The sequence below is a fragment of the Oratosquilla oratoria genome, chromosome 15 (genome assembly GCF_046742065.1).
Source record: "Oratosquilla oratoria isolate Oo_2021 chromosome 15, ASM4674206v1, whole genome shotgun sequence".
Classification (NCBI taxonomy): Eukaryota; Metazoa; Arthropoda; class Malacostraca; order Stomatopoda; family Squillidae; genus Oratosquilla; species Oratosquilla oratoria.
In genome coordinates this window covers 56,579,707-56,596,155 of record NC_134791.1, presented here as the reverse complement: position 1 = coordinate 56,596,155, position 16,449 = coordinate 56,579,707, and the positions used below count along the sequence as shown (strand labels likewise).

Sequence of the window (16,449 nt, the reverse complement as noted above, 5' to 3'; positions counted from 1 at the left end):
GCATATGTGGATTAGTTGCAAGGTAGGACTTGGGAAGCATATGAGAGGCACAAGAAGAAAAGAGAAGCAAAATATAAGGTGAGGAAGTCAAAGAAGAGAGTAGATGTAAAATGGGGTAGGAGTATAACAGTTCCATCTGCATCACAGCAACTGCAATTCATAAAAAGATGTGTGTAGTAAATGGCTGAGAATGCATTGCAAACTGGAATGCAATACTGGAAAAATCGTTCTTTGTACCGTATTAATACTGAATGGTATTGAGTCCAGACATGCTAGTTTGGTTCTTGAATGGTATGGCAGTATCAGGGGGTTATATGATTACTCATGTAAACTTGAGTTATGGAACAGTGATCAATTGTATAATAAGTTATATAAGTTTGTGTGCCTGTAATTGTAATATTGGGTTCAGGGACACTTTATGCTGAGATAAAATGGGGAAACTGCAACCATGTACAACACTGTCTACATGCATGTTGACATTGATGTACAGTATATGTTTGTAGTCCCCCATTTCATCTCCTCACAGGCCACTACTAAGTGATATCATAAATAAGTAATTTTAAGTCTTAGCTCTCTTTTCTTTCATTGTTTCTGCTATTGTATCTCTTGCCTTAATTCCCTCTGCTTTCATCTGGTTCTTAAGATAATTCATAGACATTGCCCATTATAAAGCAACGTAAAAATCTTTTGTATTTATATACAATTTCCTGGAAATTGCAGAATGCAAAGTATGGAGGAATCCATTGAATTTGTTTCGAGGTTCAGAGTACCAGCGGTTAACATGGTCAACCAAGAAGGAACCTCTAACATATTATGACATGAACCTTTCTGCTCAAGACCACCAGACCTTCTTTACATGTGAAACAGATGCAGGAAAACAAGAATATGAAAGTAAGTGTTAATATATTATTGGCTCAGAAACATGTGATTATTTCAACAACTACCAAATAGTTCATTTTGTCTTTACAGCTCTTGATAAAGCATATATATGTATAATAATGGCTCTTTCCCTTTATAAAAAGGATATTTAGGTCAAGGCAAACATCCACATCAGAAACAAAAATCCATACAACCTCTTCTTCTATCTCAGCACCTTGGGGTTGAAGGGTGAAGGGTCACCCCTTCCCTTGCCATACTACTTGGGTTAAAAGCAGTACAGCAAGACAAAACTTTCCTATGGTAGGGACAACAGCCAAAGCTGGTTTCCTATCTGCCTCACCATACAAGACCCCACCTCCCCCCACCTCATCAGTCATTATAAAGTAAATGAGAACATCCCTTCAAGCTGTATTATCCCATCATCCATTTACATTTATCCTCCATTCACTCCTTTTTCTTCAGTGCTAAACAAGACATACAATCAACCACTGCCAAATGTTAGTTATTCCAGGTATTCATGCATCTGTATGGAAAATTCTTTCCTTGCATCCTTTAGACGGGCCTTTTCAGTTTGTGCTCATAATCTCTTAAAGCCCTGCCTTCCCAGATGGTATTTACCTAATTGTACATACATACATACATATACCAAAGGCTTTTTCCCCCTACATGGGGGGTAGCCAAAAAGAAAAAGGCATAGAAACCACTCCCACCCATTCCATCTCTTGTATATTCCATTCCCCTCCACCCTCCCTCTTATCTTGGCACCTCCTGGATGACCTAATCGTAGAATGCAGAAAGATAGCAATATTTGTGGTCCACCATTTGCGGATTCTACTATTTGCAGATTTTCAGGGATAGTGCCAGCTCCTGTTCTTGCAGGTTTCATCATACATAAATTTGTTCATACATATACAGAGAGCAACAACAAAGTTGGCACCAGCTCTTTCCAATTTAACATACGAACAAAGACTATCGAAATTGGAACTACCAACACTAGAGCAGAGAAGAGAAAGAGGTGATCTACTGACTATATAGAATCATGAAAGGAATGGAAATCCTTGACAGGAATGATTTACTAAAAAATGACAATGGAAAAGCAAGAGGTCATGAAAAGAAACTCAAAAAGGATAACTATAAAAGATATCAGAAAAAGAATAGCTTCACACACTGAGTGCTGGATATATGGAATAACTTAGATAAAGAAACAGTGTGTGCAAATACTACTCAAGATTTTAAGAAAAAACTTGATGCTGAAAGATACAAAGACGGGTCACTACAAGCATAGCTCCCTTCCCGTACAATACAACTAGGTAAATAAATATGTACCATACCTAGCCTCACCAGAGAGAGAAAGAGAGACCCTTCTTCATCCCATATTGGCTCACATAAACAGGGTCAAATTTAGTCACTCACCCAATTTGTAAGCATCCCAGTGATAATTTTAAAAGTATTAACTTAGGGCTGAATTACATGAACATTTTGGTAATTATACATCATGATAGAATGTCAGTTTAATGTGAAATAAGATTCTCAAGATTTTGCTTTAAATTTATTTTACACTGAAAGTATTGTTTTAACCCCTTCACTCCGGGCCAACATCGCACGTCTGGCAGCATTAGCTGCCAGACGTGCGTTGCTCGTTCTCTTTCACCCGTGAATTTTGATAACCATAGAGAATATGATGAAGCCAGTATACAGAGTATGGGGGTCATGCAGGTACAACTACAATATATATAATCAAGACACCGACATCGGCATCCTCACGCACCCACTTGCTCCTCATGACGCCTACGTAGGCATCATCATATGGAAGGGGTTAATGGAAAGGTGCACATTGCTTAAGTCTGAGAACAGGAAGCACTATTCATTACCATGGACAGTGAATCACTCCAGTTAGTGTTTAATAAATATTAAGAAAAAGAAAAACTGTTAGCATTGTGCTGAAAAACTTTCATTAAATTATAAGGTACAAAATTGTGTGATTACAAGCAGTTGTGCAAAACTGCATGTTTACAAATGATCAGATGACTGTATTTCCAAATGTTTATACATTTGGTGACAAATAGGAAGTTGAAACACATGGTGCCGAACAATGTCCCCAGACAAACAGATAAACAAAATAGTCAGAGAAACCTACAATTTGTTAAGATCAATAAAGCTGGCTTTCAATTACTTGGATGAAGAAATGGTAAAGAAAATATTAGTCATACTGATAAGACCAAGACTGGAGTACGCAGTGACACTGTGGACACCCAGTACTAAAAAGAATATAAGGAAAATAGAAAGAATCCAAAGAGCAACAACAAAGATGGCTCCAACAGTTTCAAAACTGACATATAAGCAAAGATTGAACTGGAACTACCAACCCTGGAATGAAGAGAAAGAGGTGATCTGGTGGCCATTTATAGAATTATGAAAGGCATGGAAGTCCTTGATAGAGAAGACTTATTAAATTGGGATAGAAGAAAAATAAGGGGACATGAAAAGAAACTCAAAAAGGACAGTTACAGAAGAGATCTGAAAAAACGGCTTTCCACACAGAGTAGTAGATGTGTGGAACAAATTGGATGAAACAGTAGTGTGTGCAAACACCATACATGAATTTAAGAACAAACTAGATGTTGTGAGATACAAAGACAGGACACCACAAGGATAGCTCACTGTCCTGTAGAATACAACTAGGTAAATGTCTGGGAATAAGATACTTGCCTAATTCAGCTTGCATAAAATTGATCTAATTCACTTTGAATAGATTTACAGTCCAAAATCTAAGTATTGCCTCTAGTTTCAGTAAGTGAAAAACCTACAGCCCTACAATGGCTGGCAATGGTTGTAGGTCCCTCCTATAGATCTGTTTGGAAAGAGACTTCAAACTGTTGTCTGTGTTGTATTGGTGTAGGACTGTTTCTATGGCGCTGACTGAAAGTGGTAGGGGAAGAAGAGCAATCACTGTATCAGCTCTCCATGTGTGAAAAAGTCTAAGAAATATGGGGACTGAGTGTTTGCACCTCAGGGCTGCACCTCATGATGGAAGTTAAGGAGTTGACAGGTTTTGAAAATTGGCAGTTTTGCTTTCCATCTTGTAGGACTATCACATTTAGGTACCCTTCATTGGCCTCAATGGTCCCAAATGTAGGTGCCATCTTAAATTTATTTGTATTAGATTGATGTTTTACTGTATAGTAATTGGTATATATATATATATATATATATATATATATATATATATATATATATATATATATATATATATATATATATATATATATATACCATACAAAGGGCTTTTTCCCCCTTACAAGAGAGGTAGCCAAAGTCAAAAGGCACAAATCCACTGTCACTCATTTCATCCCCACATACTCCACTCCCATTCACCACCCCTCTTTTCTTGGCTCCTCTTGGATGACAGGTCATCCCTGCATCTCACCCACTGCCCTGGGTCAGAAGCAATGCAACAAGACATAGCAAGGCCACTTCATTTGATTGGTGATCCACCCTCTTCATCCCTCATGCAGAAAAAGAGGAGACTGGCAGAAATCCCTTCAGGCTGCATCAAATTATCATTCACACCCACTATCTCACATCTCTACCCCCACCCACCCCCTTCTATACATTATAGCATCATCCATACACAACCATTCTCCACTCACTCCTATCTTCTGTCTTCTCCATTCCTTCCTCAGCAGATATTCCCCTCTTTCCCCATGCTCCTTTTACCCCATCTATCCATCTCATCCTTGGTCGCCCCCTCATGTTCACTCCTTCCACCCCTGCCTTCCACACTTCTTTTACCAATCTTTCTTCACTCGTTCTTTCCATGTGTCCAAACCATCCCAATGCTCTTTCATCAACCCTATCTCCCAACTCCCTTTCCATCCCTGTTCTCCTCTTCACCTCCTCATTTCTCACTCTGTCCAGCCTAGTAACCCCTACCATACTTCTTGGGCATTTCATATTGAACATATTTAAATTCTTCCTCTTTTATGTTCCATGTTTCTGCCCCATACAGTGCTGTTGGCACAATCACCCCTTCAATCTCCTCTTAGTATCCATTCCCAAATGTCTATTTCTCATTTCACTTTTTAATCCCCCAAAGCATTTACTTGCTCCTCTCAATCTACATTCTACCTCCATGTACACTTCTCCCTTTTCTGCCACATTCACACCCAAGTATCTAATTAGAACTATCCACTTCCTCCAGTCTCCCTTAGTACTCACTTCCAATTTGCTGCCATCCTCTCCCCTTATACATCTCATCACGTTACTTTTACACACATTTGTCTTCAATTTGTTTCTTTTGCGCACCTTTCCAAACTTCGTCACTAACTTCCTTAATCCCTCCTCTGATCCTGCTACAGGTGCAGTGTCGTCGGCAAAGAACAACTGGCTTATCTTCCATTTTTCTCCATTTTCTTTAACCCTCTCCAATCCCCAGCCCATTACCCTTGTATTTACCACTGACATCACCCCATTCATGTGTAAATTGAACAGCCATGTGTGATACATCCCTGGGGGAAAATGCCTTTGGTATATGTATGTATGTAGTGTGGACTTTGAATGTATATGAGAAATGTTTTAGGATTTTATATTTCCATTTTAACATGGATGTATTTTAAGGTGCTATTCAGTTACAGATTCATTAAAAGCCCTGTCAGGAAGGTCACCACTTAACTATTTGAATAGAATTATATGGCATTAACATTGTTATTTTACTTTCAGTAATGCAGTCTGCATGGAGGGAAAGAAATCCAGATGTCAGAATCAAATCAGCAAGATCAGCCCTTGACCTCAACTCAGAGTGTGCTTCAGCATATATACTTCTTGCTGAGGAGGAATGCACAACTATTGTGGATGCAGAGAAGATGCTCAAAACCGCATTGAAGCATGCTGAAGCAAATTATAGAAAATCACAACTTACTCAGCATCAAAGTTCTCTCATGGAGGCCTTACATAGTAAGGATACTATTAAACATTGAATTTTCCTATTTATATTTACCATTTATTATTTTAGTGGTTTTATTTACTTGGTAATGGAGATGATTTTAAAGGATGAGAGTCTGGAGGAAGTGGAGAGCCTTTTTAGTGTTTTAGGTTGCATGTAGCAGGGAATGGAGGAATGAGGGTGGAGGTGAAACATAAAGTAAGTGAAGTGAGTAAATGTCGGGAGAGGGGGTTGAAAGTGTCAAGAAATAGGTATCTAAGGGTGAACACAAAGAAGAGACTGTGAGAGGGAGTATTACAGTCATATACCGAGGCTTTCTTCCCCTTACAAGGGAGGTAGCCAAAAAGGAAAAGGCATAAAATCATTGCCACCCATTCCATCCCTAAATACACTCCACACCCCCTCCACCCTCCCACTTATCTTAGCACCTCCTGGATGACAGGTCATCCCTGCACCTTGTCCACTGCCCTGGGTCAGAAGCAGTGTCGCAAGACACAGCACATCCACAGCAAGGCCGCTTCATTAAATTGGCGACCCTCCCCCCTCTCTGTCCCCCCATTGCATAAAAGGAGAAGACGGGGAGAAATCCCTTCGGGCTGCGTCAAATTTTGCTCACACATACTACCTCATCCCCCAACCCCCCCACCCATTCCACCTCATGCATCACAACATCATCCATATACAACCATTCTCCATTCACCCCTGTCTTCTGTCCTCTCCAGTCCTTCCTCAACAGACATTCCCCTCTTCCCCAAAGCCCCCTTCACCCCATCCATCCACCTCATCCTAGGACGTCCCCTCATGTTCACTCCCTCCACATCTGCCTTCCATACCTCTTTTACTAGTCTTTCTTCACTCATTCTTTCCATGTGTCCAAACCATCCTAATACTCTTTCATCAACCCTATCTCCCAACTCCCTTTCCACCCCTGTTCTCCTCCTCACCTCCTCATTTCTCACTCTATCTAGCCTAGTAACCCCCATCATACTTCTCAGACACCTCATCTCAAACACATTCAAACTCCTTCTCTCTTCCTCTCTTATGTTCCATGTTTCTGCCCCATACAGTGCTGGAGTGAAGGTGGAGGTAGAATGTAGATTGAGAGAAGCAAGTAAATGCCTTGGTGGATTGAAGAGTGTAATGAGGAATAGACATTTGGGAATGGATGCTAAGAGGAGACTATGTGAAGGAGAGGGAGTATTAACCTAAGTATAGTGTGCTCATAAGGTCCTATTTCTTTTCCTCTGTCAAACCATGCCTTAAATTCATTTATTGTGTTGGCTTGGATTGTATTCTCATCCAATGTGTTCCACAAATCCATTCTTCTGTGTGGAAAACTATACTTCCTGATGTCTTTCAGATATATTTGCTTTGTCAGATTCTTACTATGACCACTTGTTCTTTCATTTTGTACCAGTAATACTTTCTATTATTTCTGTATATATTTTTTTCTTTCTTTTGTGTGGTGACTGTATCACTGCTGCATATTCCAGTCTGGAACAGATCAGGCTTTCACTGATTTTCTTTTGTCACTTCCTCATTTCATACAGTGAAATGCCATCCATGTATTTTTCAGCAAATCAAATGTCTTTCTTGTTGTTTTCTTAAAGTGAGATTCAGGTGATAGATCATCTTGAATTACATTTTGTAGTTGTTCATTACCCCCCACTTTTTTATTTTCTGTGTTTATAGAAGATGGGCAAAGTATTTTAGAGAGTTGCTAAATGTGAAGGAGGATGGGGGGGAGAAGTACTTGCAGTGGGAAGCACTAAGAAAATGATTGTGATGAGTGAGAAAAATGGAGGAGAAATAAGGAAAGATGAGGTGAAAACAATTATTAGAATGATGAGAGCAGGTAAGGCACCTGGGTTAGGTGGGTCTCATGCAAAGTGTCTAAAAAAGGAGGTACAGTGATGGTGGACTGGCTGGTGAGGTTGTTTAATATTTATTTAAAAGAGGGTAGAGTGCTGGAGGACTGGGGGAGTGCCTGTATAATTCTATTTTATAAAGGAAAAGGAGAGAAGTGTGAGTGTAGTAGTTTCAGAGGAATCCGTTTGTTGAGTGTAGTTGGAAAGATTTATGGGAATGTTTTAATTGAGAGGATTAGGAGAGGAACAGAAGGAGTAATTGCTGAGGTATATTGTGAGTTTAGGAAAGGTAGGGGTTGCATGGATCAGATTTTGTGGTAAGACAGATATTTGTATTTGAGAAGGCTTTAGGAAAAGGTAAGGATGTATTTTGGGTCTTTATGGATTTGGGAAAGGATTATGACAGGGTAGACAGGAAAGCATTGTGGGAGGTATTGCAGATATATGGGATAGGAGGAAAGCTGTTAAGAGCAGTCAAAAGTTTTTACAAGGGTAGTAGAATTAGAATGGAAAATGGAGAGAGTTAGTGATTTGAGGTAAAGGTGTGACTTTGCCTGGGATGTGTCATGTTGCCATGGTTGTACAATTTATATGTGGATGGGGTGGTACATACATACATATACCAAGGCTTCTTCCCCCTTACCGGGGAGGTAGCCAAAAAGGACAAGGCACAAAATCACTCCCACCCATTCCACCCCCGAAAACACTCCACACCCCTCCACCCTCCATCCTCCACCTTCCACCCTCCCTCTTATCTTAGCACCTCCTGGATGACGGGTCATCCCTGCACCTTGTCCTCTGCCCTGGGTCAGAGGCAGTGTTGCAAGACACAGCACATCCACAGCAAGGCCGCTTCATTAAATCAGCAACCCCCCTCTCTGTCCCCCCATGCAGAAAAGGAGAAGACAGGGAGAAATCTCTTCGGGCTGTGTCAAATTTTGCTCACACATACTACCTCACCCCCCATCCCCCCACCTATTCCACCTCATGCATCACAACATCATCCATATACAACCATTCTCCATTCACCCCTGTCTTCTGTCCTCTCCCATCCTTCCTCAACAGACATTCCCCTCTTCCCCAAAGCCCCCTTCACCCCATCCATCCATCTCATCCTAGGACCCCCCTCATGTTCACTCCCTCCACATCTGCCTTCCATACCTCTTTTACTAGTCTTCACTCATTCTTTCCATGTGTCCAAACCATCCTAATACTCTTTCATCAACCCTATCTCCCAACTCCCTTACCACCCCTGTTCTCACCTCTTCCTTTCTCACTCTATCTAGCCTATTAATCCCCATCATACTTCTCAGACACCTCATCTCAAACACATTCAAACTCCTTCTCTCTTCCTCTCTTATGTTCCATGTGCTGTTGGCACAATCACTCCTTCATACAGTCTCCTCTTAGCATCCATTCCCAAAGTATCTATTCCTCATTACACTTTTTAATCCACCAAGGCATTTACTCACTTCTCTCAATCTACATTCTACCTCCACCTCCACTCCTCCCTTTCCTGCCACATTTGCACCCAAGTATCTAAAACTATCCACTTCCTCTAGTTGTTCTCCCTTAATGCTCACTTCCAGTCTGCTGCCACATTCACCCCTTGTACATCTCATGACCTTACTTTTACCCACATTTATCATCAATTTTCTTCTTTCACACACTCTACCAAACTCTGTTACCAACCTCCTCAAATCCCTCCTCTGATCCTGCTACAAGCACAGTGTCGTCCGCAAACAAGAGCTGGCTCACCTTCCACTTTTCTCCATTTTCTTTAAACATTTCCAATTCCTAACCCACCACCCTTGGATTTACCTCTCACACCACTCCATCCATGTTTAAGTTGAACAGTCAGGGTGACATAACACATCCCTGATGAAGTCCCACCTTTACCTCAAACCACTCACTCTCTCCATGTCTAATCCTGACACATGCTCTACTACTGTCGTAAAAACTCTTGACAGCTCCTAAAAACTTTCCTCTTATCACGTATATCTGCAAAACCTCCCACAGTGCCTTCCTGTCTACCCTGTCATAAGCCTTTTCCAGATCCATAAAAGCCCAAAAAACATCCTTACCTTTTGCTATAGCTTTCTCACATATCTGATCTACGCAACCTCTGCCTGTCCTAAATCCACACTGTTCCTCACCAATTACTCCCTCTGTTCCTCTCCTAATCCTCTCATTCAAGATCCTCCCATAAGCCTTCCTAACTACACTTGACAAGCTAATCCCTTTGAATCTACTACACTCACACTTGTCCCCTTTTCCCTTGTAAAGTGGAACTATACACACACTCCTCCAGTCCTCCGGCACTCTACCCTCTCTCCAGCAAACATTAAATAACCTCATCAGCCAGTCCACCATCACTGTACCTCCGTTTTTTTTTTTAGACATTCTGCATGGCATCCATCCAACCCAGGTGCCTTACCTGCTCTCATCATCTTAACAACTGCCTTCACTTCATCCTTCCTTATTTCTCCTCCATTTTCCTCACTCATCACAGTCATTTTCTTGGCACTTCCCACTACAATTATCTTTCCCTCCCTATCCTCCTTCACATTTAGCAACTCCCTAAAATACTCTGCCCATCTTCCCCTTACTGCCTTCTCTTCCATTATCATCTCTCCATCTGCACCTTTTACCTTTTCTTCTCTACTTGATTCGCCTCCTCTTCCTTGGCTTAATTTCTTTCCAAAACATCTTTTTATTACTTTCAAAATTTTCTATCATACTCTTACCCCATTTCACATCTGCTCTCCTCTTTGCCTCCTTTACCTTGTGCTTTACTTCTCTTTTCTTTTCTTTGTACCTCTCATATGACTCCCTCGTCCTATTTTGTAACCAATCTGTGAAAGCTCGCATCTTCTTTTCTACAACCTTCTTTGTTTCCTCATCCTACCATTCACTACCCTTCCTTCTATTTCCTCCTGTCCTTCTTGTTCCACACACCATCTTTGCACACTTTGTGACTCCCTCCTTGAACCATCCCCATTCCTCCTCCACTCCTAGCTCTACTCTATCCTTCACTCTCTCCCACTCCTCCCTCAGCTTCTTCTTGTACTCCTCCTTTTCCTTTTCATTTAAAGAGTTCACTCTAAGCACCTCCCTACCTTTTGTCCTTTTCCTCTTTCTCCATCTATCCTCCACTCTCAACTTACCTTCCACTAAAAATGATCTGATACTCCCCCATTCTCTCCCCTTAACCACTTCAGTACGGGACTTAAATCTCGCGGGCAGCAGCCAATGCCAGCCGTATGATGTGTCGTAATAATACTCGCATCATAAAATATAGTCACCGCTTATATCGATCGTTCTCTCTTTCACCCGCAAATTTTGAAAACCACAGAGAATGGGATTCAGGGCGCATTTGGGAGAATGTAAAAACACAGGGGCGACTACAATAAATATAATCAAGACGCCGATATGGCAGCGTCGCGAATCCACTTGCTCCTCATGACGCCTACGTGTGCGGCATCGTATGGAAGGGGTTAACACATGTACATCCTTAACTCTTCTATTATACTCCCATCTACCACTACATAGTCCATTAAGGCCCTATCAATCGCCCTTCCATCCACCACCCTCTCCCATGTGTACTTATGCTTGACTTTCTTCCGAAACACTGTATTTGCTATCATCAACTCTTTCTAGACTCATCTCCACCATCGAGTCTCCACTACGATTATTTCCTGGAACTCCACATTTCCCAACCACTCCATTTATTGGTTCATTTCCTACCCTAGCATTAAGGTCTCCCAGTACTACTACATTGACGTTCCTCCCTAATCCCTCTATGCACTCATTTAAATCTATCCAAAAAGCCTCCCTTCCTTCTACAATAATCTCACTACCAGGCCCATATGCACTTACAAAGACCCACATCTCCTTTCCCAGTTTCACCTTCATCTACATTATCCTTGAGGAAACCTTCCACTCCACTACACGTTTACCTATCTCTTCACTTACTGGTATAGCCACCCCTTCTCTCCCTCACCCTCTCTTCACTCCTGATAACCTCCCAATTACATTCCCAAACTCACACTCGCCCTTCCCTCTCAACTTAGTCTCACTCAAAGCCAACACATCCATCTTTCTTCTCACAAACATACTACCTATATCTTCCCTTTTACTCTCATCTGTACCACATTCACGCATATTAAAAGACCTAAACCTTAGGGTGCTGGTTGGAAAACCCCTAGACCTTCTTATGCCTTCACTTTTTGTAGGAATGTCCCCTGTGGGGCTACAGGGAGAAGGATACCTGGTCCCGATCCCCATCCCGTTTTTCTCGCCTCTTACGATCTAAGTGGGAATACTTGGTGGTAGTATTCTTTTTCCCCCACCACAGGGTAGGCAAAACAAGGAAATGAAATTCAGAGGAATGGTACAGGACAGCAACAAGGGTTGGGGGACAGCATAAAAGAGGGACAGTAGCAGTAAGAAAAGTTTCATCATTTCTCTACGAGCAGAGTCCTCCTCTATCACAGACAAAATGATGTGTGGATCAAGTCTATAGGGGTGCCCCATATACAGTGCTCAACAAGGAAGTACAAATGGTTAGTGAGAATGAGTGATCAGGAGAATGAATGAGTCATAAATCAATAAACAAAAGCTCACTTTGTACCTCTAATACTTTGATGGGTGGCCTTTACATGCAATGATCTCACGAAGGCGGTTTGGAATGGAAGTGGAGTACTTGACAAGATGTGCGGGGGTTATACTTGTCCAGGATTGGCGAATGGCTGCTTCGAGCTTGGGCACAGAGCTCGTATCTTTACCCTGCAGGTCTTGTTTAATGTGGTTCCACAGGTTTTCTATTGGGTTTATGTCAGGACTATTGCCTGGCCAGTCTGCTATGTAAGGTGTATGACAGTCTTTAAGCCACTGAGTAACACTACGAGCAGTGTGGGCTGGGGTATGATCTTATTGAAAGATGTGAGCACCTGAGCTATTAAAAGAATCCTCCAGGTGGTCATTTAAGAGTTCATAATAAAGATATTGGTTCACTTTTACATTTTTCGGTAGTACAACAAGGCTCCCAAGTCCTCTTCCACTAAAACTTGGTTTACTAATAGGGTGGTCGATGAATGGAATAAACTTAGTAACCATGTAGTAAGCGCTGAAACTATCAGTTGTTTTAAAAAACTATTAGACAACTTTATGGATGGGGATGACAGGTGGTGATGGATACAGAGCTGCCTAGTGTAGGCCTTATGGTCTTTTGCAGTCTCCTTTATTCTTATGTTCTTATGGGTCATCCCTGTATTCCTCCCACTGCCCTGGGTCAGAGGCAATGTAGCAAGACAGAGTACATCCACAGCAAGGCTGCTTCATTTAATTGGCAACCCCCCTCTCTGTCCCCTCATGCAGAAAAAGAGATGGGGAGAAATCCCTTTGGGCTGCATCAATATATCATTCACACATAAGCACCACTAGATGCCCCTTTCTCATAACACTTTAATCCCCCAAGGCATTTACTTGCTTCTCTCCATCTACAATTTACCTCCACTTCCACTCCGTTTCCTGCCACATGCAACCCAAAATAACTAAAGCTATCCACTTCCTCCACCCACTCCTTTTAGATTTACTTCCAACTCACTGCTATCCTCTCCCCTTGTACATCTCATCACTTTAGTTTTACCCACATTTATCTTCAACTTTCTTTTGTCACATACTTTCCCAACTCTGTCACACTCTCCTAATCCTTCCTGACCCTAGTTGTATTTACCTAGTTGTATTATATAGAAAGAGAGCTATGCTCGTGGTGACCCATCTTTGTATTTCTCAGCATCAAGTTTTTTCTTAAAATCTTGTATAGTGTTTGCATGTATCTATCACTCTGTGTGGGAAGCTGTTCCTTTTTAAATTTCTTCTGTAACTATCTTTTTTTTTAGTTTCTTTTCATGTCCTCTCATTTTACTATTGTCTCATATTAACAAGTCATCCCTATCAAAAACTTCCATTCCTTTCATTATTCTGTAGATAGTCAGCAGGTCACTTCTTTCTCTTCTCTGTTCCAAAGTTGGTAGTTCTAATTTGGACAGTCTTTGCTCATATGTTAGTTCGGAAAGAGTTGGTGCTAGTTTAGTTGTTGCTCTTTATAACCTTTCTAGTTTTTTAATATTCTTATTGGTATTGGGTGTCCAGAGTGCTGCTGCGTACTCGAGTTTTGGTCTTATTAGTGTAGTTAGGATTTTCTTTATCATTTCTTCATCCAAATAGGCAAACACCACTTTGATTGATCTCAATAAATTGTAGGTTTCTCTGAATAATTTGTTAATATGCTTATCTGGTGTCATGTCCTTGCCAATCATCACTCCAAGATCTTTCTCTGAGTTTACTTTTTTCACCTTTTCTTCACCAATTTTGTAATCTATTGATATTCTGTTTTTACTCTTTCCAAATTCCATTATACTACATTTCTTTATATTGAATTTTACTTCCCATTTTTGGGTCCAATTCCAGATCTTGTCCAAATCTTGTTGCAATGAGTTGCAGTCTTCCTCCGTTTTTACCTTCTTTAGTATCTTTGCATCATCTGCAAAGAAATTCATATAACACTCTACACTCTCATCCATGTCATTGATGTATATGGCAAACATGATCAGGGCCACTCACTACCCTGCCATAAGTGTAGTGTCATCAGCAAACAATACCTGGTTTACCTTCCACTTTTTTTCATTTTCTTTAACCATCTCTAGTCCCCTGCCCATTACCCTCATCTTTACCTCCTGCACCACACCATCCATGTACACATTGAACAGCCATGGTGAGATGACACATACCTGATGCAGACCCACCGTAACCTCTGACCACTCACTCTCTCCATTTCCTGTTCAAACACAGGCTCTACTACTCTTATAAAAAATCTTGATTGCTCTTAACAGATTTCCCCAATCCCATATATCTGTAAAACCTCCCACAGTGCCTTCCTGTGTACCCTGTCATAAGCCATTTCCAAATCCATAAAGGCCCCAGTAAAAACCTTACCTCTTCCTAGAGCTTTCTCACATATCTGCCTTACCACAAAAGGTTGATCCATGCAAGCCCTACTTTTCCCAAACACACTGTTCTTCATCAAGTATTTCCTCTGTTTTTCTCCTAATCCTCTAAGTTAAAGCCCTCTCATAAACCTTCTCAACTACACTCAACAAATTAATCCCTCAGAAATTACTACACTCACACTTGTCCCCTTTTCCCTTGTAAAGAGGAAATATACAGGCACTCCTCCAGTCCTCTGGCATTGTCCTCCCTTAGACACATATTAAACAACCTTACAAGCCAGTCCACTAATACTGTACATCTCTTCTTCAGACACTCCACATGACATTCATCTAATCCAGGTGCCTTACCTGCTCTCATCATTTTCAGAGCTACTTGCACCTCATTGTTTCTTATTTCTCCTCCATTTTTCTCTCCCATCATTGTCATTTTCTTAGCTCCTCCCTCTGCTACCACCAATCCCTCCCTATCCTCCTCCACATTCAACAGCTCTCTAAGATACTCCACCCATCTTCCCTTTAATGCCTCCTCTTTTTTTAAGATGTGTCCATCTGCACCTCTTACTTTTGCTTCTATACTTGACTCTCCTCTCCTTCCTCTTTTGGTTTCCTTCCAAAACATCTTTTTATTGCTTTCAAAATTTTCTATCATACTCCTACCCCACTTTACATCTGCTCTCCTTTTTGCCTCCTTTATCTTATGTTTTGCTTCTCTTATTTTTTCTTTATACCACCTACATTTTTATCTCATCCTACTTTGCAACCAGTTCTTGAATGCTTGCTTCTCTTCTACTACCTTCTTCACTTCATCATCCCACCACTCACTACCCTTCTTTCTGTTCCCTCCCATCCTACTTGTTCCACATACCATCTTTTTACATCTTGTCACCTCATCCTTGAAAACCCCCCCATTTCTCTTCCACACCTACTTTTATTCTATCCTGCACCACCTCCAACACTTCTCTCTGTTTCTCCCTATACTTCTGCTCCTTTTCCTTCTTATTTAAACAGTTTGCTCTGAGCACCTATCTACCTCGCTACCTTTCACTACCTTTAGTATTTCAGAAATTTGTTGAATGTGGAGGACGATAAGGAGAGACCTGATTATGGCAGTGGGAGGCACTTGGAAGATAATTGTGATACTAGAAGGAAATGATAGGGCAGTAGGAAAAGATAAAGTACAAAGGGTATTGGAAGTGATGAATGCACCTGGGTTAAATGGGTGTCACATGGATTGGCTAGTAAAGTTGTTATAGGCATGTCTAAGGGAGGGAAATGTGCTAGAGGTCTGGATAAGTGTATAATTCCAATACAAAGGAAAAGGTAGCAAAATTAATGTAGTAGTTTTAGGGGGATAAATCTGCTAAGTTTAGATAGTAAGACATATGGGAGGGTGTTACTTGAGAGGATTTGGAGGGGAACAGAGAGTAATTGTGGAAAAGTAGTGTATATTTCAGAAAGGATGCATAGATCAAATTTTTGTTGTAGATATGCAAAAGCTTTTAGGTAAAAGGTAAGGATCTCTTTAAGACTTTTATGGATCTGGAGAAGGCACATGACAGTGTTGAAAGAAAGCATTGTAGGATGTGTTGCAGATATATGGGAATGGGGGTTGGAAGTGGAGAGAGCGAGTTGTTTAAAGGTTGAAGTAGGGCTGCACTAGTGTAATGTATATAATGTTATCAAGGCTGTAAGACTTAATGCAAGGGTGATGGATAAGGGTCTGGAGATAGTAAGTGAGAATAGAAGG

At 41.1% G+C, this 16,449-nt stretch overlaps 1 protein-coding gene across 4 annotated transcripts in view; it reads left to right on the top strand.

Moving 5' to 3' along the window:
• LOC143033456 (protein ST7 homolog) overlaps nt 1-16,449 on the top strand; it is a 117,703-nt gene that overhangs the window by 64,847 nt on the left and 36,407 nt on the right. For all 4 annotated transcript variants that reach the window (XM_076198921.1, XM_076198924.1, XM_076198923.1 and 1 more), the window contains exons 4-5: nt 721-891; nt 5,599-5,832. In XM_076198921.1, coding sequence (XP_076055036.1) covers nt 721-891; nt 5,599-5,832 — 405 coding nt within the window. The remainder of the gene's footprint in view (nt 1-720; nt 892-5,598; nt 5,833-16,449) is intronic.